The following is a 27,842-nucleotide window of genomic DNA, read 5'->3' as shown; positions in this document are numbered from 1 at the left end:
TACACCCACCCACCGCCTCCCTCCCACACCCTCACCCCCCCAACACACCCCACCGCCATCATACCCTCACACCCACAGTCACTCACAGCCCTTTCACCCTCGCACATCCCCCCACAGCTTCACACCCCCACTGCCTTTCACACCCTCACACCCCATCACCTCCACACACCCCGGACTCCCCACCCCTACACCCTGCCACATCCCCACACACACCCCCTCTCCTCTCTCACACCCCCATCCTACAGCACCTCCAGTTGTGTCCTTCCTGGTGAAGAGTGTGGCCATCACCCCTCACGACAGAGACAACACCGAGACGCATTCGGCTGTACTTACTCATTTCCTTTACAGGTAGCGAGTGGTAGAAACAACCCACCTAAAAAACACCTTCACCACCTCGCTGCTTCCTACTGCCCAGGGGCATGGATTTAATGGCGTTGATAGGAACCAGAGGGAGGTGAGCCCAAAGAGATGCTTCTTTCAGGTGTACTCAAGTTTTACTCTGCAATAATCCCCAGGTGCTTTGGATGGCAAAACTGCCAAAAGGCACAAAAAGGGATTCAGGTCCTATCTGCCTGTAGGAGGACTAAGAGTTCTCAGTTCTTCTCACAAGGCTTCTTCATTACCAAACAATCCTAAATCTTCCCAGCTGGTTGAATTTTTTATTTATGAGTTTTTTTCCTTCTCAGGAGTACTCATGAAGCTGTTGGAGACAAAGGCCCCCATGTCAATATGGGATTACATTATACCACAGGTTGTCTTTCTGCTGTTTATTCCATGCCACTAGCAATCTGGTTAAACCGTGCCCAGGAAAGGCATTTTCTTCTTTCTTGATACCACCAAATGAACCTGGAAGCAAACAAGTCCCAGTTCTTGCAATTTTTTTGCATGGAAGGCACATTAAAAGTTTATCTGCAACACCGCTTTAGTGCAGCATCACTTTATACGGATTTGTTTCCTGAGAAGTAGGTTACGTTTTGTTTTCCAGAGTGGCTTGGAATCAGCCTCAGCACCCAACAAGCCTCAGTAAGAAAAATTTGTTCCAAGAAGGCCAAGGTGTAGGCTCTTGACCATAAAATAGGAAAAAAAATTGCAAAACACAAAATTCCTGTCAAATACTAGAATCAATCTCTTCTCACAGCTGCCACATAGTATTTGTCTGAGGTTATATTAGCTGCTTGGGTCGCGTTTTTCTAAGCCCATGGTCTCATAGGACTTCTCCTACTGGGGCTTTTCAGGTTACTACTAAAACCCTATGAAATTTTGAAGCATGGTGAAAGAACCTGCTTGATTTTCATGCAAGTTTAGGACACCTTCACAGAATCACAGAATGGCAGAGGTTGGAAGTGACCTCTGGAGGTCAACTGGTCCAACCCCTGCCTGATCAACCAGGGCCACCTAGAGCTCCTTGCCCAAGGACCACGTCCAGACATTTTTTTAATGTCTCCAAGGATGGAGACTCCACGACCTCTCTGGCCAACCTGTGCCAGTGCTTGGTGACCCTCACAGTGAAAAAGTGTTTCCTGATGTTCAGAGGGAACCTCTTGCTTCAGTTTGTGTTCATTGCCTCTTGTCCTGTCACTGAGCACTACTAGAAAGTGACTGGCTCTCTCTTCTTTGCGCTCTGCTTTCAGATACTTGTATACATTGAGAAGATCCCCCTGAGCCTTCTCCAGGCTAATCAGTAGCAGCTCTCACAGCCTCTCCTCATAGGAGGGATGCTCCAGTCCCTTCATCATCTTCACGGCCCTTTGTTGGACTGTCTTCAGTATGTCCCTGTCTCACTTGTACGGGGGAGCACACAAAACGGGACACAGTACTCTCCAGGTGTGGTGTCACCTGTGCTGAGTAGAAGGGAAGGATCACCTCCTTCAACCTGCTGGCAACACTCCTCTTAATGCAGTCCAGGATATTGGGGCGGGGGCACATTGCTGCCTCATGTTCAACTTGTTATCCACCAGGACACCCAGGTCCTTTTCTGCAAAGCTGTTTTCCAGCTGGGTGGCCACAGCATGCCCTGGTGCTTGGCGTTGATCCCCTCAGGTGCAGGACTTGGCACACCCCCTGTTGAACTGTTGTGGTTTCTGTCAGCCCATTCTCCAGTCTGTCCAGTTCCCTCTGGATGGTCGCAAGACCTGGTGTATCAGCCAATCCTTCCAGTTTTGTATTATCTGCAAAATCCTGAGGGTACACTCCACCCCATCATGCAGATTGTTAATGAAGATATTAAACAAGACTGGACAAAGTATTTGTGCCTGGGGTTTACCACTCATTACTGACCTCCAACTAGACTTTGTGCCACTGATCACCACCCTCTGGGCCTGGTTGTTCAGCCAGTTTTCAGCCCACTGTCTGCTTCTCCAGCCCATACATCAACAGCTTCTACTGAATCACAGCATTGTCAGGGTTAGAAGGGACCTTTGGAGATCATCTAGTCCACCCCCCCTGCCAAAGCAGATTCAAAGCAGGTTGGACAGGAACACATCCAGGCGGGTTTTGAATATCCCCAGAGAAGGAGACTTCACAGTCTCTACTCCACTCCACAACCTCAACTTTTCTAAGAAGATCTTCTGGGAGATGGTGTCAAAGGCCCTGCTGAAGTCCAGATAGACAATATCCACCTCTTCCCTTCTCTACTGAGCCAGTCATCGCAGAAGGTCATCAGGTTGATCAAGCATGACTTCCCCTTGGTGAAGCCAAGCTGACTACTTCTGATGACCTTACTGTGCCATAGTCTTGTTTAGCTGCTTGGTGCCTCTGATGACGCTTATGGAGTATCCTTAAGCACACCTGTGAATGACAGGACTTCCTGTTGATATCCCCAATATTCCAAGGATATCTTCTTGGAATGCTGACTACCACAAAAGCCCTCTGTAACAGCTCTACACAACATTTTGCAGAAGTTTTGACTGCCTTTTGTCATGCTAACTTTTTGTGGTGGTGGCACAATAGATAGGCATGGGACCAGCAGCAGTGTCTCGTCTCCCTCGCCAACACTGTTAATTGCGGGGGCTGTGGTGCCGTTGTTGTGCAAGGTCCTGTACTCATCTATTTAAAAAAGGCAGCTGCTGCCTCAAAGTCGTTGTTGTCCCAGCGTGTAATAAAAGACAACAGGTGAATGCAGCAAACAAATAGGGGAGGCGAGGGCAAAGTACCAGCGAAACAATCCATCATGCTCAGTATAATAAGTAGCAGTCACAGGGCACCAGCATCCTTGATGCGATGAAGGGCTTTTTTAGGCATCACAGGAGAGAGAATTTTCCAGGAGGAATGTGAAGGAGATTTGTGCCGTTCTACTTTTTAAAAGTGCATGACAGGATTGGTTAGATACCGGCATGACTAAGAGCTGGGTGAATTGTATGAATAAGCCACTGAGACAAACAACATCCCAAGGGCAGGGTCTTCAGTTACTCTTTAACCTTGTCTTTCAAAAACGAAGTTGGGAGAATGTCCACAGACTTTTTTCTTTTTTTTTTTTCCTGTGGCGTGATTCTAATTATCTTTGTTTTCTTTTACTCTCTGCACCTCACCCACATTGTTAATACCCAGTCTTTGCCGAACAGCCTCAGAAAGGCACGTATATCGAACACCCACTCTTCAGGAAGGTTACTGCTCCTCTCAGACCTGCTGTTGTTTGAATTATATAAGATATGGAGGCGGTGTACACTTGTGTACGGTTCATCAATTCTGCTACTGGAGCATCTTCACTTCTGCGGTTTCCGCAGCTCTCATGTACGCTTTCTTATTCTGCCTTCCGTCCTTGCCTGCATTGTACTGTTGTGCTTATGATAGCCAACATAAAGCTTTTACAAAAAAAAAAGAAAAAAGAAAAAAAGAAAAGTGTATCGCACCAGTTCTTAGAAGAGCACTTTTAGGAAGATAATTAGATTTTTTTTTGTAAATGTCACAATATCGTCCCTTTTGGCTACTTTTAATTGCATATAAAACCAACTGTTGGTATCAAGAAGTTAATTTTTATGTTAACAGTGAAGAAGGGTGGAAAACCAGAGTAGGGAATACATCAATGCAGTGCAAAGTTCGCTCTAAAATACAGGAGATGTTTGCATATGCACATAGCTTATTAGCTTATCATACTTCTTGGTATCCCTCTCAGGATCTCTATCAACCCAGCCCTCTCCTTTGTTTCATTGGCCGTTGGGCTAGCTAGATATCTACCAGGGGAAAGTTTTATGGTCACAGAACACTAATATTAGTTTTAATTGACTAAAATGTTCCACTGCACTGATTCTCAATAAACTTTTGTCCAAATATGGGCAGGCAGAGGGTAAAACTAAAGAAACACACGTAATTTTCTGGTAGCCAGCTCAACAAGCTGCTGGAAGCCTGGAGCTGGACTGCAGACCTCAAGCCCAAGATCCTTGTTTTGGGAAGGTGGTTTCAGAGGTTAAACCTCAGTCTTGGCAGCTGGGAGTCTGGGCACACCTGAGAGCCCTGCTTCTCCCGGGGCTGCCGAGGGCTATGGACCACAGCAGGGGACTTTGCTAGGTCCTTGGGGACCCTGGGAATTGACCAAGTCAGCTGCTCCATTTGGTTTATGGCAACAAAAAAAAAAAAAGGGGAATGGGAATATTTGTATTTGATCTGAAACAAAACTTTTTTTGGCTTTTGCTTTCCATGGGAAATTGTAAGCACTTGGGTTTCATGTCTATTTGGTACTGACCAGCCTTAGCCTGCACTAGCTAAAGTGGACTCAAACGAAGAAGGAGCCACCATTGCTCGCTATACGTAATTATTTATATATTAATGCATTAATGTGTAAATTGTTGAACATGGTATAACGTAATACAAATCATTCTAGCCATTTATTATCTATTGGTGCATAGAATTTTCTTCAAAACTGTGAATAAATGGAAAAATACGAAAGCATAATTAACTTGGTTTAGTTGTGGTGACTCAAACACCCTCCCTGAAATTAATATTATTATATATTAATTTGGTACCTTAAAAATACATTTAAAAATATTATGTACAGAGGCAGATGTTTACTGTGCTAGAACTGTTTGCTGAGAGGAATGCAATAACACATTGTAAACAACAGCGTTTCTTAAAAATGCTTTTATTAAATGTACTAGGTATAGCTGCTTGCTTGTTTAAAATAATGAAGTGAGATTATTCTGATGATCGAGAGAAATCACTGTAGTGGTCTAAAAGAGAAGAGAGGACACAGAGACAGTAGGCAGAGGCTAGAGAAGTGCTATGTTTTGTTTCAAAAATAATAAGCAAAACCAAACAGAAGGAATTAGGACTCCATTAAGAGTCTCACAAAAAGCCACAAGTCTGCATGCACTGTCAAAGCTAGAAGAACACTTTATTACTTCATTGGCTTGTTTACTTGGATAATTCTGATTTTGAGGCATACCTGATATTGTGGTGTCTTTGCTAACACCACTCTGTTGGGTCAACCATATCAGGTAAGAGCGCTGAGACAGGTTCATTTGACATTTAGTCTGGTATTACCCCTTGGGCTTCACTGAGGGAATGCCAAAGTCGAGTTTCCTCCTGATTTCTGTCAGGCATGTTTTAACTATCTAATTATGACATGAAGTCTTCTTTCTGGAACAATATGCTCTCTGAAGTGTTTGGTGTATTTTTGCTAATTACTTCAATTAAAAAATTGACTGTGCGTGGGAATTGCTCTTGTGGTACTTGCAGGAATAATTACGATTGGTGAGGGAACACGAGTTCTTCAAACAAGTTCAGAGAATATATGGCACTAAAATGTCTTGTTCCATGGACACAACCATTTGCAATGCTGCAAAACATGAGTGTTCATTTCCTAAGTGTTGAAAATGAGGAGGCTTACGGGATAACTCTCTTTTGCCAGTGTTTTTATTTCCTCTCGTGTGAATCAGGTATTACTAACACAGTGCGTGAACATTGAAAGCGTCGATTCTTTCTCATAAATGTGTTCAGAAAAATTGAAAACAGATTGTGAAAGAAGTTATTTTAAAATTGTTTGACATTATAGTGTTAGGCATATCGGTAAAGTGAGAGGGTAGCAAAGCATGCTCTCTGCCATATAACAAGGACTTATGTCAATATAGTGATTCCTGACCACAGAACTTGTTTTCTAATTAGGATGAAAAATCACATAATAGTTCAAGACATCAACTGCTACTTTCTCTGCTTACAGGCTTGTTTGAAATTCATATACTAGTGATGGTCAATACCATCTTTCATGCTACTGAGAAGAAAAACGTACACTCACAGTTTTGTTACAAAGGGTTTTTTTTCCCTTGACAGATTTTGTTTCATTTTTTGAGCAGGCCAAGATGTAATTTGAAGGATATGTATTTCCTTCATATGAGGATAAATATTACACTGGATGAAAGCAATCATTATTCAGATTACAGCAGAAAGCTGCCTGTACCCTTTGTGCACTGTACTAGTTTTGAAAGAAATATGAATTACATACTAGAATATATAGTGAATTGTGCAGTAAACAACGGTGTAACTGCTGTGTGACAAAAGGAGGAGAATCTACATGATTCCATCTGAAAGAAAAACATAATTTGATGAAGGACACCGAGACTCAATGCTCTGAATAAATCAATTTTGACTGACTGAAATAGCAATATGCACAAAAGTACTTAGTGAGTAAAGAAGAACTTCAGAAGAACGGGTTGCCTTTTTATATGATTAACGTCTGAAAAAACATGAGAAAATTTTCATTTAAAATTAATTAGTAAAATTAATTCTTTCGAAACTTAGGAATGTTAAACTGATGAGGTTTTCCACCTAGGACTCTTGATGGGAACAGATCTAAATTTTAACCTTTCTGAACAAAACCTAACAAGATGAGGCATGGTGATTAAAACTCCTTTTTCGCATTTGTGAAACTGAAGCTTTTTTCCAAGCTGATTTCACAAGGAATAGTTTTCAGGAGCCTTTTTGCCGTGTTTAGTAACTTACTGATACAGCATTGAAAAGTTCAAAAGCTTCTACAGTGCTCCTTAGTACAACTACACAAGTTTCAGTGGAATTCAGTGGTTGAGTTGGCCCAATCTATTTTAAGTTGTTTATTCTTACATGAGAGGTATAGTTAGCATTTATTTTTTCTGTTCTTAATTATTGTGGGAATGTATGTAGTAACCCAGGAAGATGTTCTGCTCATGGTTTAGAGCAGGCATCCTCCAAAGCAGGTGTTCTGGGGCCTGCGAGGTGTGCTCCTCTGTGGACCATGTCCACAGACAGCTCACGTCAAATTATTCCAGGTTTGAAAGCCGCTCACCTAGATCTAGGTGGAGCGAGTGACAACATTACTGCTCCTGCTTGCTCACCACTGCCCATCACTACGCACTACTGGCCCCACAGTTGTACCAGTGGGAAGCATCACTTGGGTTTTTCCTTTTCCTTTCAGGCAAACCCACTTTGTCCAGCAGAAATCGCTCTTCACTGGATATTTAAATGAACTCATCCGTCTCTGGTGGAAGCACACTGGGCATAATCCCCCCAGCCAGCTGAGAGGTGGAGCAGGGATCTCCAGCCAAGGACTGGTAATTCATCAACTAGTACATCTGTCTGAAACGAGCATGAGTGTTCCCAGCAGGGTTTTGTGTGGAGAACTCTGAGTTCAGAGGAAGGATGAACATTAAAAGCTTGTTACTTCTAAGGAGCAAACGCTCTGTTTTTGTGCAAGTGTCCTTCTCAATTACATCAATGACGCAATTCATAGTCAAAGCGACTTCTATGTAAAAGTTTGTTTATTGAAAAAGTTTCTGCTTGGTATTAGGAGCTCATTAAACTGAACTGCTGAAGGAAAAGACATTGATTTAGGCTTCCATAACGGTGTACCATCCATTTCCTGTCCTCTCAAGTTCTGTACTTACTTTTTTTTCTGGCTGTTTTTTCATAGCAGACATCATTTAGCAAAATATTTAATTTCATACCTAAAGCTTTCCTTAACCAGGCAAATATATGGCCTGATTTCAGCAAAAACACTCACTACCACTTAATAAGACATAAGCACATACTTAAGAGCACTCTGTTTGAAATACCTACTTTCCTTGATCAGAACAATTCTCTGAATTTCTGTAAATTTCCAGTCCAAAAGGACAGCTGAAAAGATAAGGGACAGAATTGAGAGGACCACAGCTTGAGGACTGAAGGTGATCCACAAATGCTGAAGCCAAGACCATTAAAAGACACAAGCAAAACAAGATTTACATTGCGAGATAATCTACTGCATTAAACCACCCAATTTAATCAGAGATAAACAGGCAAGTTTTGGCATGTAAGCCCTTGTTCAAGTCACCTGAAAAAAGTTTGGAGAATGTAACCAGAATAGGACTCTGGCTGAGAGCTTTTATTCTTTTTTCCAATCACATCACTTAATCTAATAAAAGACTTTTTGCGCAAATTTAGCTTTGATGTTATGCAAAAGGAGACAAATGATCGGCAGACAGAAAACAGAGGAGAGACTAACCCAGGATCACCCCAGAGCCAGCAGGAAGCAAGTCTTTACAATTGAAGACCGAGAAAAATCAGCAAGTTTCCCATATGCGGTCCCAGGAGTGTATGCTCTCCATCAAGGGAAGCCAGAGACCGTGATCCTAGTCACAATGCTAGCCCTTGGGCTACTGGATGCTCTGGGGTGCAACTCTTGCTTTCATATGCAGTGCAAGCACCTCAGGAGAGGAATTGTAGCTGAGGATTTCAGCACAGCCGACAAAGGTAGTCACACAGGCATTCACATCCTGAACATCCTTCACTAATGAAATTTTGTCACAGCATCTTACAAGTGTTAAACCCCGCGGCAGTTTGAAAGTGTTTCCTTAGTAATCATAGTTACAGGGCAAACTAACACAAGAAACCGTGTAATCCTTCTAGGAAACATCAATTTCCTCTTCTCACCTCTCTTTCCTTATTGCCACTCTTTTGTTCCAGGACCTGCCTCTTCAGAAGATTTTTGTGATTGTTCTGGTCACCCTGCCCTGACTTGGTAGGCTTTATTCCTACAGCCCTCCTGGGCAAGCAGAGATAGTTAATGCACAACTGAATAATGAGGGAAGTATCTCCTAGCTTCATACTTAACCAAGCTTTGCCACCTCATTTGTCACCTCTAGTCACCTCATTTTCTGCACTGATTAACAAACAATCCTTCCCACAGCTTCTCCCCTCTCCGAATCAGCTGCTGCCTGCTCATATCTTCTGTCAACATGGCTTTTAAGCTGCTCAGAATTAGTCTGGGTTCAGGCTTAAGCCTTTGGCAAATTAGCTGTAGCCTGATAAAGACAACATGGTTGTCCGGTCCCAATTAAGATCTCATGTCAAGCACTCCTGATGCTCTCCTCAGATAACATGCATAAGCTAATCACTGTCATTTTCCTTTTCCTGTTTTTCCTTGATTTTCTCTATATATACTAATAATATTCTGTTTGCTAAATTAGGAAACTCGTATTATTTAGAGTGTACCTTTCTTCTCCATGGGTTGCTCTCCATGACAGAGATTTGTTGTTGGAATGTTCTCAATTCTGTCCTTGAACACACTGCGGTGGTAACACTACTGGTGAGCTACCAAAAACACCAGCTTTCTACTGCCAAATGGAAATTGCTGTCCACTGTCAGATATGAGAGATAATGAGTAATAGACAAGCAACAGAAACATTAATGGTTTGTTTTTCACTTCTTATGTAGACCCTCTGGTTTTAGCTATCTTGTTAAAACTAGTATTATCCTTAAAAATTAAATTTTTAATCTGTATAGAACACTTTGTTCCTGGGAAAGCATGAATGAGGGGGATTAAATTATATCTGTACTATACTTTTCTTGGTGATTGGTAATTATATTGTCACTCATGATGCTATTCATTGCACTTAGCTGCATGGAACTGGGGAAAAACATGACATTTCCCCCTGTACTAGACATAATGAGAATCTATGGCTTTTCACAGAATCATACATCAGCGAGGTACAGGAGTAAACAAAACGTGGGAAAGTTGTATTTGGAACAAAGGATTTTTTCCTTCAAGCCATAGCGTAAAATATTTATATTTCCCTTGTGAAATATAAATGGGGAGCTAACAGGTGCAATGCCCAACTCAGGCGAATGGCAAACATTTATTTTCTATCTGTTGCTTCTCCAACCAACCTGTCACCCAACAAAGCATCGTTTTTGAAAAAGGCCCCATACAAATTCCAGCAGGTAACTCTGGCCTTTAGAAGAAGAGAGCAACCATTTTTTCTTGTCTCTGGTTTTGGATGAACAATCTGAGGTATCTTTAAAAGGGCACAGACTTAAAAGAACTGCAAAGTAACCATCCTCTTGAAATAATACACCAGTCAGCAAACATTCTTTATTTATGCTTCCTGAACACATGGTCTTACACTCTTCTACCTATCCATCTCCTCGAAACACTAAGCGTCTAACCTTGTAGTGCCTGTATGCACATCATTAGGATGAACATACTTCTTTTGGACCCAACTTCACAGCAACCGAGTGTATTTTCCTAATTCTTGATTGGAATCTGCCTGGCATCTTGAAAAGCTCTGATGCAGAAGGTGGCGTCCAAATGTAATGCTTTTATTAAAACAAAACCCAAACCCAACAAAAACGCATCTTTTTGGCAGAGCGGCATACTGAAGAAACTGTATCATTAATACGTTGTGAACAGTTTTAAGCAGGAAATTGTGGTGTTATTTCAAAAGTTCTCATTTCCACAAATCATAAATTTATTTAATTTGTTGTAGAATTTGACAAATGCACATAGTTAGTTAAATCTGGAGAGGACTAAGGCAGTCTACAAAGAATCAGAGTAACTATGTTCCCCATAGGCTTGTTTGCACCCAAGTTAAAGTTTTCTGCATCCAAAGTGGTGCTACAAAACATTTTGGCCTCAGGGAACCGTTATCTCCTGCAATGTATGCTTAGGCAGAAATTTCCTGACATTGTTCACATCAGTATCAGTGTAATCCAACATTGCACAAAGTCTTTGCTTCCACTTTTAATAAATGTCACTTGCCATAAACACAGTACTTTGCAGACTAGCTGTGCAGAGCTTTCAACAGTGACCTGTTTTTTGGCACTAACTGGTATATATTAAATGCTTTTGGGAGGTTATTTTCTCTTGTCAGGGTCACTGTGACTTGTATTTTTTAAAGAAATACCATCCCCCTGGTAACAGTCTTCTTCCTTCCCTTTCACAATGCGTTGGCAAACCAAAGCTCAGGAGACATTTTGCTGTATTACGCAAGCATTTAACTTTGTTGTTTTAATCTTTATCAATTGATGTAAAATCAGCACGCATGAAGTGAGAAGATCAACACAGGGAAGTACTTACATTTTTAAGAATGCAAAAGGAAAACAGAGAAAACAGACAACCCAGAACAGATGCTGCCAAAATTATCTTTTTCATCAGTTAAATGATGTAAAATTGCCATGGAAAATTCAAGACGTGTTCAGAGCCAATATTTTAAGTGTTTTGCTCTTATCAAATAGGTTTGGTATTTTACAAGCAAGGAAATCAAGGTTTAAACTTAGAAAACGCGGCGCTGTTATGCTCCTCGGTACAATTTTAATGTGTAAAACCTGCTGATGACCACTGCCACCCTCCCTGACATTAGAATGGCGCCTTGGTGTGACGTTAAAGGATGAGCATCATTACTTCAATCTCCCACAATAGTGCTTCATAAGACAATGCTTTTACAATGCTTTGGGGAAACACTTGGCGGAGTTTGAGGACTAATATTTTTTTTAAACTGTTTTTTTCACTCTTCTGGTCCCAGACTGATCTGCAATGAAAGGGAGGCAGGGCTCCCTCCTTGTTGGCTCTCGCTCTCAGGGTGGCAGCTGCAGCCCAGGGAAGCACAGATGGGCACGGTATGTCTCAGCTCCTCTCCGTGACGCTTTGTACACGGAGTCCTCTGCTGTCTGACAAACTCCCCACAGCCAGAACATAGGAACAGACTAACATTACCGACCACGTTGCGATAATATTGGGAATAACAAACTTTGGTCAACACTTGGCATTGTATGCTATTAGAATCACAGTGTTGCTACAGTACCAGTATATTGCTACTTCTAGGGAAGAGTAACGCAAAATGTTATTATACTAGCTATATTTCATGAAAGAGGGAACAGGACCCCACTATCTGCTTATAATCCACATTTGTATGTCACACAGCATATTCAAGATCACACTGACAAATTAACACTACATCTGCATGGATAACATTTAGAAGGGACAGAAGAACAGATTCTGCTCAGAAAGCAATGTTTATGTTCTTATACTGCAAAGTGCCCATGGTCAAACTGACACAGTAACTTTTTATAAGAGCAGCAAGCCTTTACACAGGTGTGAAGTTAATGGAAACATTAACATTTCTTTATCAGATTAATTTGTAAGTCAGTGTTTTCAGCCAAAAGGCTTGAAGTAGGCTGTGTACCCAGGATGGTTAAGTAGACAAGAGGAATTCCACGAAGGATCAATGTACGCCTCAACTGCGGCCTGAGACTTTCAGACTCCATTTCTCCTGTTATGCTTGCTTACCTTTTCCTCCACACCACTATGTTCTAAGGATTGTTATAAAAGTATATACCATCCCAGTCAAATGTTTTGACACTTTCTCAGTGTTGGACGCTCTGAATCAGGAGATACTCAAAACTTTTGTTTAGGTGGGAAGGTTCTGATGCAGTCTAATGCCTTTCATTACTCATGGAATTGTTAGGGATGCTCCCATGGACTGTAGAGATCAATGTGAGGTCTCATGCAACCTTAGTTGCAGTATTCCTTAGAGCTTTCATGCTGCTGACCACCCTTGTATCTCCACTATAGGGTGTATATGCAGAGTGTGGGGTGTATTTTTTGGAATCATTCACTACTGAGATATTGTACTATCAAGCAGGATTTTCTCTCAATAATTCAATATATATCTGCACTCAGTAAGATTTCAGGATTTAAAATACCTGCCCTTACACAGAAGTACACAAAGCCTTATTTATTGTGCCAAGACAGCTTTTTCATACACTTCAAATTTGTACTGGATGCCATTCTCTTCTTGAATATCAGCAGGGACACCTGGGTACCTGGAGAGAGGGGAGAAGACAAAGTAAAAGCCAACCACTAGATAAAAAGATAATCGTTAAGTCACCTGTAATTTATCCAATCAATTGGAAACGAGAGTTGTTTGAAAAAGGAGATGAAAATGCCATCCTTACAACAGGTATATGAAGTACAAACTATTTTTAGAAATCATGTTAACAACTATCAGCAACTTGTACGCACATCTTTTTAAATCAAGAATGCATACTCTGATGCAAAAAAAAAAAACCCCACCTTTTTGGTTTAATCAAAAAAACCCAGCATTTTTATTAAAACCTCCAACTCATTATTTAAAAAGGCAGGAAAGGTAGAGAACATACAGAACACTTCTGGGATTTTTTGCTTTGTTTTTCCTCAGATGGATTAGAGGAAATGCTAAGGTAAACATTTCTTACAAGTCTACGACAGCTTCTTAAAGCAGCTGACTGCTACTACACAAAGTGTTCCTCTATAGTTCAGATTTACTAAAACAGGTTTTATTAATAGATATTTTCAAAAATCTCTTCAGCTCCCTGTGACAGAGTAAGGATTTTGCATGAATAATGTTGACTTTGAGGGAGAAAGAAATTTACAATTTTATTTGCTAGGTTTGACTCTATCGGGTTTCCACTTTAGTCAGGGAATTATTTGCTATTTTATAAATTAATGCTTTAAGGCCAAATTCTGATTTCAGTACAGTGGCCAAAATCAACGTATAATTGAGAAACAGCCCAGAGGAAGAGAAGGGATCTGTGGGTCAGACATCAGGATACTAAAGTGGGCTCATGGTATGGCACACCACAGTTCAGAACAGGTTGAGTTAAAAAAGGTGACTCGTCATCCCCACTCACCTTGCTTGTCTCTCCCCCATCCTTCTTTCCTGCCCCTACCTATTCACTCCCACTTCAGTGCTAATCCATTCCTGTGCTCCGCACAGAAAGCTTGACCTGCCATACTTTCTATTTCTTCCATTGCTGGTCTGTAACCAGCTGGGAACCAAATGGGAGCAGCAAGAAGAGGAAGAGGCCCTCTCCTTGCTGTTTTTTGAGGCAGATGTTTGAATTTTTGACACCTCCCTACTGCTTGTTGGATGCAATCTCATTGGAGAGGACACAAAAGTATGCCAAGGATAACACAGAAGAAACCACAGTGAATGGCAGAAACTTACAGTTCAATACTTCTTCCTACTAAGTTTGTTAGGAAGCAGTAATTTTCTCAAGAGAAATCTATAAAGGCTCAACCCTCCCTGCTCAAACCTATTTAATTCGTCTTCAGCAATTTATCAAGACATTCAGAGGCTAAATACCATTGACTAACAACATAGTGAGAGTTATGAAGCTTAGTAAATATTTGAGTAATTCTAAAACGAGAAACAATAAGAAAGTTACTTTTCAATCAAACTGACAAATGCAATTCTTTACTGTAAAGTGTAAAGATTATGGGAAGGTTGAAGAACACAGCAAGTTCCAACAGCCTCTCTGTGCTGAGTGTGGTACAATTCCAGGTTTTAAGTAAAATATGACTTTGGGAAAAAATACAGTGAAAAGCACCTGTAACTCAAAACAGAACATGGCTTTAAAAGGACCCTTACACATTCAAAGTCGATTATTAAATCTTCCATCTGAACATAAGACTCGTATGCATCTTGATACTTACTCTGTGAGAAGTTTGTAGTCTTTGTAGTTGATTTCTGGAAAAAATGTGTCACTCTCAAATTCCTGCAAAATTCTTGTCACAAACAATCGATGATTAATTGGCTTCTCCATTGCTGCCTTTAAAAACAGCAGAAATGATTAAAATTGAGTTGTTCCCTGTAAAACAGCCCAACCAGGCATGCATGAAGTAGTGTTGTGTATTAACATTTTTAATATTCTTGTTTTATAACACTATTTGAAGTCTGTAAGACACTATCAAGTGTAAGTTCTTACTAGCTTTCTTTACCAACTCTCCAAATTGTTGTTCTGCCTGCACCAGACATCACCATGGCAGCATTCAAAACGAACTACGAGATAGAAGTCTTTTCTTACTTTCTACTTGTACATTGCACACCATATATGTTATATAAAACTGAAACTCAGTTACTATTTGATATATATTTCAGGATTTACGCAACGCAGTGAAAAGTGAACTCTAAATCTCCTCTTTTGGACTCTGCCCAAGAGCACTGTCTAAAGGGGCAATTTCATCTTGTGCCTGTTCCACCTGGTAAGTGGCAGCAGTACCTATTCTCAGAGCTTGGGACATCTGACAGAGACTAAGAAAAAAATACGAGTAGTCCTGTGAGAAGAAGGGAGCAGTATGGCCTAGTCTCTGAATCCCACCTCTTTGAAAGACAGTAAGCTTTACTTAGTGGGAGAGGCCGACACCTCAAGGTAATGTGTTCCAATATTTAATTAATATCACTGCTAACGATTTACAATGTATTTTTAGTATGCCGTAGTCTGCAATTGCAGTGATCAAGTTATCTATCGGTTTAACTTCAAAGTGGGATTTCTGGATTATGGCAAAGTGAAAGTTATATGAAAACAACAACAAAGAAAGTTTCCAAGATCATTGGATGAAAAAAGTTATGAAGACACTTTTTAGGTGAGCTCCTCACTAACAAATTCACACAAACTCAGGAGTTAAAAAACCGATGTTTTGTCTCCAGATCAGACTGAAAAGGCACCTCTTCCAGACTTTCTTGGCACTAAAATAACCCACTAAAAGCTATACTGGCGCCTGGTTACAATATATTTTTGAGATGCTTACAGCTGTTTCTCCCTTTCCTTTAAATTGGCAATGAGCAATGTTCTTTGTTAAAGGTGATTCACCATGCAGCATACTATTAGGTACTACTTTGACAAGTACAAGAACCAAGTAATAGCAAATTTAATCTGATAAAATTAATTGGTATCACTGCTGAGAAGTTAGTTTCCAGAAAAGCTGCTCTATTACTAGCGAATGGCTTAAAATGGAAAGGGTAACTCACAGCACACCTGAATCCAACAGCATCGAACTGGTGTTCATCTAGTTTGTATATCAGTATGCAGTTTTTAATTTCTTTAAATGAGGGTGGGAGGTAAGAGGAGAAGTATACAGCTGCAGAATGCCAGGACAGTAATAATCTGCTACACAAATAAAAACATACCATGTTCTGTAAACAGAGATATTTTTGTTTTGTAGTGGAGGAATAAATCAACTTCCTATCCAGCTCTATGGCAATTCAGCTTCAGCAAGAGCTGTGTACCACCAAGACAGGCCAGGGAAGAGCATACAAAGTGACCGACCATGGATATTGCAAAGAAAGCTGAACTGAGCATGAAGGGGACCAGAGGGAGACCTCCGTTCTAGCTAAATGGTTCCATTACTTGAGTGAACCAACCAGCTGTGTAACTGCCCGCAAGTCAATAAAGTGCGAACGCTTCCTGAGTTAATCAGACCAGCTCTGGGGGTCTGCGTGTCTATGTGGCCCGTGAATACTAAACAACAAACAAAAAGAAGTGGGTGAAGAGCAACAGCCTTGAGCTGGTTTCAACTCACATGTTCCTTCTCAGCAGCTGGGAATTCCCAGCGTCATGACAGTGAGCGTACTACAGCGGCAGGCAAGGAGAAACACTTTGTAAAGTGATTCGACTTTATATTTGAGTTGCTCTACTCCACTAACTGTAATTTTCACTTGTATTAGGACTTAAGTACATAGTTGAATCATGTCATGGGGTGGCATCCTGACCTGACCTCGTCCTGTCCCCATGGTCCCATTCAGTTGTCCCAGGGCTATGTCTGACTCCGATTACCTTCATGGGGCCTGATCCCACCCTATGGACCTGCTTCATCACCATGAGACCTGGCTGGTGTGCATTACAAGTTGTTTCAGAAGTATTATATGGAGAATTAATCTTTTATAGATCTAATCACCAAACCACTGTAAACTAGTGGGCACAGCAACCAATTGCTGTAGGAGGGACCAATTATTTCTAGTCATTTAAAGATTCACAGGTTTTAGAAGGACACACACACACTGCTTCTGCTTTCTTACCTTCTACCAATTACGTAAAATAAGTAAAACAGCCAAAGTAACTATGTGAGGCACTTATTTTTCAAGTGTCTTCCTAGACAACAACATTGCCAATCCAAACAAAATATGAGAGCGTTATAAAAGAGAAAATTTCAAAATAAACAGTCTGTTTATTTGCATTCTGTTTTTCAACCCTTAAAATGTATTGGATCATATGGGCAAGATGCATTTTGAAGCTACAAGAGTACCAAAAAAAAAAAATGTATAAAAAATTTTTTTTAAAAAAATCTTACAGCTGAAGATCTCACAAAGTTGTAGATCTTACCTGGGTAAAAGGACTTGCCTAAGTTTTGGCTACTTGGACAGTTGCAGTGACAACCAGGAGAATCAACATCCTCAAAATTCCTTCCTTCCCACACTGCTAGCGCTCAGCTTAGTGAAGTAGGGAACAGTCCCTCCTTCCCAAGCCACTAAGGCAAAGCCTAGCAAGGGAGGGGACACTGTGGTAGCTGCCACCACTGGTTCTCTGTCAGGGACAAAGGCAAGCGTAACAAAAATCTTCTATGACCGTTATTGAAAAACCTGTCCATTTTGCCCTTTCAGAAACAGATACACATTTTAGTCACTAGACTTTTCTGTGTGTTAGTCTTAAAGGAGGGTCTTCTAAATCTTTTCCTCTGTGATCTCTGCAGGCATGTTTGGAAAAGAACTTAAAAAGCAACAACCTTTCAGAGCTGCATGATTTGTGTCTGCAACTGACTCATCTATTAACCTTTTTTAGTCATTATTTTTTCCCAGAGGAATGTCAAATCAATATGTTTGTTCACAAGAACGAGCACACAAAAAGCTTACTTAGGAGTAACAGCGATATTACACCTTTCTTTCGACATTAAAAATCTCCTGAGTTTATTTTGAAGACTGTACTGGAAAGGCTGGATATGTCCCTCTCGAGTCTGTGAAAGTATAAAGATGATAAATTAAAGAAAATTCTTAAACTTCTAATGGAATTTTTTAGTTAATCCACTAGTCCATTGCTAATACCATAGATCTGTTTTCTCTAATTTTATTTATAACTAGGTAAGAGCAAGAAGTATTGGCCACTGGAGGCATGACTACAATAGTCACAGATATATTTTTACAAAACATAAATCTCTATGGGGAGGACAATGCTGTCAGCTGTAATGCTGTGACCCTGCCACTACTATATAAGAGAGATACTAGGGAATCGCACTAAGAGTGCTCAAACCCTTTCTCAAAAAACACCTAGAAGGTCATAGGAATACAGGAAAACTGTCTTCCCGTTCCCATCTTCTTGTCCAGAAAACCACACAAAGCTACACAACTACAAATGGGAAAATTCTCCTGTAAAGAAGGATTCTGTGACATTACGCTAATGAAGAGAGTTACATTTGCTTATATACCAGGAAGACAGTAACCTTCCTTGGAAACAACTGCTCAGGACCATAAATGTGCATAATCGAATAACATTATCATGAGCTTAGTGGGACAGGGAGAGAACATGTGGTCAGTGCAGCCACCACAACCTTCAGTCTTCACTTTACATAAGCTAATGCTACCAGCTTTCAAAAACATGAATAGGATTAAGCCATACTAATTAGTTCACTCTAAACCAGAACTAGCGAAGGAGCCAATGCAGCACTCGGCTTTTTGCACTGGTTGCTCCCAGAGCAGTATAATGCTTTGGGCCTGCAGTGTGACGTCCTCCACGTCAACAGCATCAGGCAGCTCAAGGAGCCTGCTCTTTGCAGCGTTCTTTGAGAGCGCTGTTCAAAGCGAGCAACAGCACTGTGACCTGCAAGAGTGGAGCATGTGAGCATGGAAAAATGAGCTGTTTGCGTAGCTCCCTTGTACGTGGATCTCAATCCTTGGTCACGTCCCAGACTAAATGCAATACTTCAAAAACATGGTAATATACATGTCGGTCTCTATTCCAACAGGTATGCAGCTTAAAACCGTTCCAATAGTTACGCAGCTCAAAATCACTTTGTCTTATATGCATGGAAGGAAGAAAAATTATTTCTTTTATAGTTTACAGCAAATTCAGACATACTAAAATGTAATCCTTAAAATGTACATTTTAGTATATTAGTATTAGCTAGTAATGTTTTGGCAGGCTTGAAAAAAAAATCACAATAAAACCAGCGACTCAAATCGTTAATACTTCTCTCTTTTAAAGAAGTGATCCTGACGGTACAGCAAAGATTTGAAGCTTAGCAAATGTGGCACTCACAACCCACTCAGGGCATTCAGAACGCAGTGAAGCTTATACGCTTAGTCAAGAAACTCTGTTTAAGAGGGTAATTAATCATCTGCAAGAGACTTGCTGCACTAAATATGAATAACAACTTCATAATTCAGTAATTTTGAAGAATGAAAGGGGGGGGGATTACCAAACACAATATGTCAAATACTACTACATAGAAAGACACCTGAGTATGAATATTAGATAAAATTTTCCCTTAGGGATTACTGGAAATTTAATTTTCCAGCTCAAGCCTCTTTGTTGAAGAATTTCCCCAAATGCTATTTATCACCAGCATCTATTTTCTGTTATGGCCAGCCTAGATATTAACTAACAGTAAAACCAACAAAACTTCTTATGAAAGAACTTTTTGTTCTGTTATGAAATCACAAGTTTCTTCTACAAATTTAATACATGAATACAATTCTGTACTTAAGCAATGTGACCTTGAGTGTCATTGTTTGCTTCTGTGGCATTGAGAAAGCAACAAGCTCAGTAGGAACATATAAATTAGAAGAGACAATTTTAAATGTTCGACATGCTGTAGGAAAAACTGTTTTATCAAGGTGAAAACCTGTTTGACATATAGCCTGTTTTGGTGTTAGTAAAGAGGCCTTGGTTATGAGTACCTGAGTCATAAATTTTTCAAATTTTTTTAAAGTGTTGTTGCTAGTTTTTGGGTGGTTTTTTTTTTTTTCCCAGTGGTAGGTTCAGTATTAGGGATTTGTGCTTGACTATTTTTACAAAGCAAGATTTATATTAAACACTACAAACAACATGTCATAAGACCATACCATGCACATAAGTTAATCTACACCTGGTTTTGTGTTTGTTTTTTTTTCAAGTCCCTGTTTAATATTCGTGGATGTGCTGGACTTACAGTTCCTATTCCTAGCAAAATCTGAATGTTGTTTTTCATCAGTTTAAAACACACAGTTTAAAACCAGTTAAAAGTGACTGATGTAATTTATACTGAGCAGAGTCCCACAGGATTTTCAGGTAGCGCTATTTTTTAGAGTCAAAGCCAAGACCTGAACCTCTCAATTAAGACAAAATACCTCCACACAGAGTGCATCTACATTAGTGCCTTAACTCAGAACAGAAACGTGGTTTTGAAATTAATCTTCCAATTACCCTCACTCACCATCCTTTAGTTGTACCGGGCAGCAATCTTGGTGTGCATAAATTAAATTTCTTGGGGATGAAACCGAGGCAGAAAATCCGCTCCATGAACATGTCTGATAAACTCCAACAGCTAATAGGGACTCAAGGGCCAGAACCAATGAGTGAGTCACCACAAATTTTCCAGCACACAACAAGGACTTAGGAGCCAGCAGACGGCTCTCAAAACATCAAGTGCTCACGCAAATCATGGAGTGCTTCTCATGACGCATAACGGCTTCGTAATTGCTGTGACCTACTGACCACTGCTGGGCTGCTACACTCCTCCTTCCTCATCCATACAATGAATACCAACATCAGCTCCTTCTGGAACTCAGAAGATCCAGAAAAGTGCAGAAGATCTAGTACAGCATCCCGCTGAGATCCACAGAAATGACACTTGTTAACCTGTGATGTAAGAAGTCCAAAAGCTTCCCTGGAGGCAACAGTATTACCCTGTGGCTATACCAGGAAATTACAAACCTGATGAGGTGATCAGTGTCAAGTCAAATTTAAGAAGATGAAGCCTGCATGAGGTTTTCAAACCCCCAACGGACTGTGGGAGCCGTTTTCAATCTTTTCTGCTCTCACTTCTTACTACCACCATACTACTTGGCTCTCCCTGTCCCCACCAAAATGCCTACTATGTCTTGCTGCTCTGCCTTTTCCTGTTGCAGAGGTCAAGGCTGAGAAGTGACAGTTGCCCCGAGTATGCTGCTGAACACAGCATAAATGTAACCTACACGAGGACTTGAATGGCCACCCTGTTCGGAGCACACTTTCCTCTGTTCTCCATGCAACTTGAGGCAGAAACGAGCTTATGCCAACACTCCTACCACCCTGGAGAGAACTGTGTCCTTGAGAACCTAGGGGCAGTGGGCAAGACGGCCAGAAGCAACAGACAGCTACACTCTGCCCTTATAAATGTTCAGAGACTGTCGGGCTTGATCCTCTCTCCTCCGCAGTCCTACAAGCTCTGTTGTAAACAGCAGCAGTCCCTCGCCTCCATGCCACCTCTTGCCCCTCTGTTGCAGAGGGCAGCATCCCATCCCGAAACGCCACCCTGGCGCACGTGCTCTAGCACCTTTGGTTCCCTCAGTTCTTCGAAGGCTGGGCAGGGCACAGCAGCCATCTGTACTTGAGACTGAGAGACAGGCTGGACGTCTGCATCCCAGTGCCCTTCTGCACTCAGGCAGCTGTGTAGATGCTCCACCTCGGCGCAGCTCTCTGGATAAGGGTAATCCAAACTGTCAGATTTCTCACTAATGAATTACAAATTCCTTTGAAACATCCTGGGAAGATGCTTGAAAGGAGGAAACCAGTTGAAATTTTAAGTCATATTCCCTTACGCTGATCAGCACAAGTAGCATGTTGCAAAAGTACTCTTGATCAAAAGCGCCTATTTATAATCTAAGTAATGGCGAGTGACAGCCTAAAATATGGCATTGTTTTCTACAAAGTATCAGCCAGACACTGGGAAAATAATTAAATTAGAAGTCTACAACACAGATGCTCCTGGAAGAACAACCAAAAATAATCACTCTTTGCAGCACTAGATGAGTATGTGGCCATTGCACAGAAAGGGTAAATACTTCTGCTTATACTATGCATCCTGCAGAATTACGGGCAGAAGCCAGATCCAGTGTCCTGCTCATGTTGGGCAGTTATGCCCAATCTCAGGAAAATCTGTCTTTAGAAACAAACTTGCTACTTACTGCCTGGAAGCAGGCATTTTAATGGCTGACAGTGAAGAACATGTTACATCTATACGATAATATTTCATTATGGGCTGAATGCATTTGGACATCAATATATGGTGCACTTCATATGCAAAAGTGATTATAAAACATAAATTAAAAAAAAAAGGAGGAACAACAGTGACAACAGCGTTTTACAGGCTATTTACATGTGCATCTTATTTTCCTTACAACCTTAGCAATATCTAACTACTTTGCTTTTTTTACTGCAAAAGGCACAGAGAAAAAGTTCATGAAAAGCACAAACTCCAAAGGCAAGAAATACCAAAACCTGTATTTTCCCATCCCATATACAAAGCATATTATCAGTTCTAATTTCCTACCAGGAGCATGATGGCATTTTCATCACACGCCTGAAGTCCAAGTGAAGTCCAAGAAGCGAAGTATATTTCCCAGCATACTTGTAATGACTAAAGGACAGAACTTTTTTTCCCTTACTATATAAAACAAAAAAAATTTGCTTTACAATTCTTCATTACAATTGTTCATATCAGAAGAAAGAATGCTTACTGCTGTTCTTATTCCATACTGTCCTGATTGATGTGAAAGGAACAAGGACTGATGGCCATAATCTTTTGTGTGGTACTGTTTGACAATAAATGCAAATTATATGAGAACTTAACAAAAGAAGACAAAATCAATTGAGAGTTAAAGGGCAGAACGCTGACTGCATAGAGGCTGAAAAGACGACTAGGGATGTGGGTGAAGGCATGGAGAGTTGAATAAACTTTACGTGTGTGTACATGGAAAATGAGAGGAAGGGTTTGGGGGAAGGGCGAAAGATGGCTGAGGAAACACAGGGCAAAAAGAAGACTAGGTTTTACTGCAGACCTGCATGTTGCACAGCTAATATCTTAGTTAAGGACAGGAGGATTATTGGGAAAACAGGGCAGTTTATACAAGGCTTTCTCTGTGCAAAGATGGTCCTGAGAAGAAAGTGGCACATGCTGCCTTTTTGGCACATGAACGGACACCTGAATACGGAGACACCCTAGACACCAAGAGAAAGGGAACAGTGTGGGGGGGGAGTGGGAACTGTAGGGACGCCTGGATGCTGGATGGGAAAAGAGAGTTAGTTCTACATTGTATTGTATGATTATCTCTTCTTATTGCTGCCACCATCACCTGCCAGCTCTCTCTAAATCCTCTTTTCTTAACTGTATACCTGTATCAAGTCCGGCCAAAAATGCTGGCTCACTTTTCCTTTTTTCCCCACATCCTCTGCAGAGTCAGTCTACTACCTCAGTAAAATAAACATAACAATATGGGTCTTGGTGTAAAAACCTAACGATTTAGAGATTTAAGAAAAGCTCTCAAAAGCACTGGACCATAAGCAAGAGCAACATTTGGTTACTTGGACAGATATTTTAAACTTGTGACTTGAAATTTTACTCTCCAAGACTTGTTCTGTTGTACTAACTGGAGTTTGCTGGGTCATGCGAAGGAAAGGCCCTTCCTAAAGTGGAAGTAACAGAAACTTGAGCCATCCTCATCCCATTGCAGAAAATGAGTAATTTAGGAGTACTCTAAATGTACCTTGTAAACTGAAGTGCCTCCGACAATCCAAACCATGTCTACTTTACTTTTTAATTCGGGTGAATCCAAAAGAGCTAAAGCATCATCCAGACTTTTGGAAAGATAATGTGCTCCTTTTGGGGTTTCCCTAGAAAAAACAAAAAGTTTTATTACCAAATAATTAAAGGACCATTCATCATGATAATCAATACAATCTAGACATAGACTGTGTGTTGCTGAATTCACAAATGACTAAATGTTTTACATTAGTTAATTATTTCGAAATGCCAATTATTGATAAACTATGTTAGAATTCTCACCTGACTGCAGGATTGTTTAATAAAACACACTTTAATAGTGACTTAAGAGACATTATAAATTACCAATCTGAAACTTTATACCATGTTTTTAAACAAGGTAACTGAGATTAGATACCTATAAAATGAAATATAGATTTCTACTTGAATTCTAGAACATTAATATTTCATTCAATAGAACTAGTCAAAAGCCCCTGACCGCTGTTCCCCCCCCGCGTTCAGCACAAAACCCACCAACATCCTCCAAAGCCATAGACCATTACAAGTGGACATTTCTCTTTAAGAATATTTGGATGACTGTGGGTGATGCATTCAAGAAAAGAGCTCTGAAAAAGGACAGTTCTTTTTCTTTAAATGCTAATAAAAGTAAACTTCAAAAAGGAGAATAAGAGCCACCAATTTAACCGGGAACTAGAGAAATACAGTTAAATACATGAGTCAGAAACACGACTGACAATTGTCAGATGGTTTGTGTGTAGAGCTAGGACTTGTATTTATTATGCAAAGTAATGACAATTATCTTGTGAATTAATTAAAAAATAATAGCAATGAAAATAATAATTAAAAAAAAAAGGTAAAGTAGCGCTATCACTCAGAACCAATAGCAGAGATGCTTCCTAACCAGATATCAAAAATGTTACATTTAGAATTACTTTAGATTGTATTGCTACACATATTTTTAGGTGCAGACCTGTTATTTGTTTTACAGGTCTGTTAATCATCATACATACTTGAGCTCCCGGCTAAGCACTATATTAATTCTGTCTTTTAAAGGACGATTCTTCTCAGGAATGGAGAACCAGGTTCTTTTACCCATTATCAGTGCATTCTGTTTACCTGAGTAAGAGAGAAAACACTTATTTAAGGGGTATTCTTGCTCAGTCCCAATTTGTTTTGGATGTTCAGTGGCACTGCTGGACTTTCCTTCCCCCTCCCAAACTCCATTTCAGCAGTTAACAAAAGTACAAGCTTAGGCCATGATTCTCACGCATAAAAGAAGATGTTTGTAGCCTCAAAGCCTTGGCAGGCAGTTGACACAAAAGTAGTCTCATGCACACCTATAAGCTTATAATTGAAAAGAAAATCAAAAGAGGCATGTCACTGCCCATTACATGCATTACACAGACATTGGCTCCACTACCGTGATGGGGGCCAAATCAATCTTCTGAAAAGAGTTCTCTTAGTATGAGAAAACGTCATTGTTCTCTGTATAAATCCAAACAGCATACAGTAATCGACTTTGTGTCTGCGTGTTCTATCATTCCAGTTATATGATCAGGAATAATTGTCAGCTTTGAGTGTTATTTAAAAAAAAAAAAAAAAAAAGACAGGTAAAAGGGGAAGAACCAGCCAAATTAAATCCAAAGCAGAAGTGCAACAGATGTTCAATCATATTCTAGAATTCACCCGTAAGTATCATTTCTGACCAAACCCAAACATTCATAACCTGATTATCTCTTATATACGTCCTGCTGCGAAGAGGGTTTCTCTTTATGAGCAAATGGAATTTTCAGAGAAATAAACAGAGGTTGAGGCTCATAAAATGTAACAGGAAGTTTTTTACAGTGTTACACAGCAGGAGAGATTTTAGAGAAAAGAAAATAGTATTTGTTCACAGCTATTCTCCCTGCTTCTTGATCTGAGAGGCTGGGTCTACTAGATCACACCAGAGAACTGATGCTGCATTTGTTTATTGACAGTGTCTAAAGACCTTTCTCATGAGACATACTGCAGTGTCAGTTTAGATATGTTAGCACAGACCACTGGCACCACCGCTGAAGGAAGTGGACAAGTTCTGAAAAATATATGTATTTTCTTAGTAAAGATTCACACTGGGCTGTCTATGGGGTCAGACCAAAGATATATCTAGACCAATAGCTAATTTACAGCAGTGGCTAGTACAGGTATGCAAGCAGACTAAAAGCAAGATTAGGTGATGGTTCTCCATTGTATTCTTCCCACTCTCAAAAATCAGTGACTCTCTGACTTTTTTTAGCCAATGGGGATATCCTTGCTGTGAAGATTTACAGCAGCATAATGCATTAAGGGGTCTGGTTATGAAGCAACTTACTGCCTAGCATCTAAGGCCATAGTTTATCAAAAGGTTTGTAGGTAAGATGGAGCAAAATTTTCGTCTTAATTATATTTAAAACACCTATTTTTGATTACAGGTTATTGTGCCATGTAAGCTGCAAATTGCAGACATATAAAAAGATTTACATTTGCGTTCTGTCTTTTTTGTACATAAGGTTGCAATGGGCTGAATCAGGTCTACAAAACACAAGTAATATCCTTCACCTAAGACTGTTGGAAAAACGAGATTAAACATTCCTTGTGGAATATGGAATAGGTCACTCAATCAAAACAAGGGCATACTTGTTTTAGCAAACAAGTGAGTTTTGCTAGACACCAGTTTTAAAAGGAGCATGAAAAGAAAACACAGGAAAGAGAGTGACCACGTTGGCAAAGAGAAGCAACAGAAACGTGAGGATAAACCTGTTGTCTCTCATGGCTCTGATGCCAACAGGCGCAGTGAGCTGGCTGCATGGCTCAGGGAGGTCCTACTCCTCCTCTCCCCAAGGACTCCTTCCTGCTCCGACCATGCACCTTGTGCTGGCAGTCCCCGCAGACACCCAGCAGTGGGCTAGTCTACTGGGTTAAAGAATTAAAACAGCTTAAGGAAATGTCAAACCAGCACTGAAGTCAGTGTGAAGAAGGAATGGGGGAACACAGCAAGACTTGTCTATTCTAGCAGAGGTATGTACAGTCAGAACAAATTAGCTGTTTTCGTCTTAGCTTTCCTATCCCAGTCTGTGCTGATTTTCACAATTTTTCTCACCCCGCAATAACTGCTTTTATCTCACCATATCAACAGAGTCAATGAGATCTGCTGCAAAGGTCTTGCTGGGCCTGAACGTTATTGCTGCATATTACCTGTACGGCTGCATGTCACTGGGTATGGATATACTGCGTACGGCTGAAGTGTTGTTGTTGCATGTTATCAGTACGGTTGGGGGTTTCTGGTGTATTGGGATGGCTCTGCACTCAGAACATCAAGCAGAATCACTGTCACGAGGGTCACAGGGGTGGAACAAATGGCCAAGGCTGAGCTACAGCAAACAAGTTAGATAAGCAAATACAGCCTGAAAAAAACGCTCAGCTAATTAATCAGCATATAAAAACCTTTAAGTTTTTAATTTGGGTTGGAGTTGTAGGTAAAGACAGGTAAGCGAAGTTTTCTACTCTGTTGGGGAAAGAGGACTTTGAAATTCTGTTTATTCACAAACCACCTGCAGCCCAGAAACCTCTGATCCACCTCCAGTTTCTTTATCTAACTGAAAAAAAACCTGCAGATGATGTATTTACGAACGAGTAAAACCCTTGTGAGGGTTGGGAGGGAGGGGGAAGGGCAGCCTGTTTGCAGAAGCGGGACTTTTAAGTCAGGGAAAAGTAAAATTACCACACTCTTCCATGATCGATACCTCACAAACCGGTATTAGTAAGTGGGGGCACACCTCAGCGACCACTACGTTACCTTCCACGTGGGATGTGCTTGTCATTCTCTGGAAGTACTTGTACTCATTCCTGGCAAGAAGACAGTAAGAGCATTACAACGTGGTTTAGGAATAAGTTACGTTTCTGTAATTGGAAAAAAAAAAACACCAAACCCACAAACCCAGAAACGTAACAGAAGTGCCGCCGCCGCCGGGGGAGGAGAGGCGGGACGGGGCCCGGCCCGGTGCCGTGCCTGAAGCGAGACCTTTGGCCCCGGGTCTGTCGGCAGCAGAGATAACCC

General features: G+C 40.7%; 1 protein-coding gene across 1 annotated transcript in view; it reads right to left on the bottom strand.

Annotated features, from left to right (window-relative positions):
- Positions 1 to 12,757: 12,757 nt before the first annotated feature.
- Positions 12,758 to 27,842, bottom strand: part of DHFR (dihydrofolate reductase) — a 15,928-nt gene continuing 843 nt past the window's right edge. The window contains exons 2-6 of the mRNA XM_009886866.1: positions 27,582 to 27,640; positions 24,778 to 24,883; positions 23,751 to 23,877; positions 14,693 to 14,808; positions 12,758 to 13,041 (exon numbers count right to left, since the gene is read on the bottom strand). Of these exons, the coding sequence (XP_009885168.1) occupies positions 12,954 to 13,041; positions 14,693 to 14,808; positions 23,751 to 23,877; positions 24,778 to 24,883; positions 27,582 to 27,606 (462 nt within the window). The 5' untranslated portion in view covers positions 27,607 to 27,640 and the 3' untranslated portion in view covers positions 12,758 to 12,953. The remainder of the gene's footprint in view (positions 13,042 to 14,692; positions 14,809 to 23,750; positions 23,878 to 24,777; positions 24,884 to 27,581; positions 27,641 to 27,842) is intronic.

Source organism: Charadrius vociferus, unplaced genomic scaffold, assembly GCF_000708025.1.
Source record: "Charadrius vociferus isolate BGI_N301 unplaced genomic scaffold, ASM70802v2 scaffold244, whole genome shotgun sequence".
Classification (NCBI taxonomy): domain Eukaryota; kingdom Metazoa; phylum Chordata; class Aves; order Charadriiformes; family Charadriidae; genus Charadrius; species Charadrius vociferus.
The sequence above is the reverse complement of the archived record's forward strand: the minus strand, read 5'-3'. Positions and strand labels throughout refer to the sequence as shown.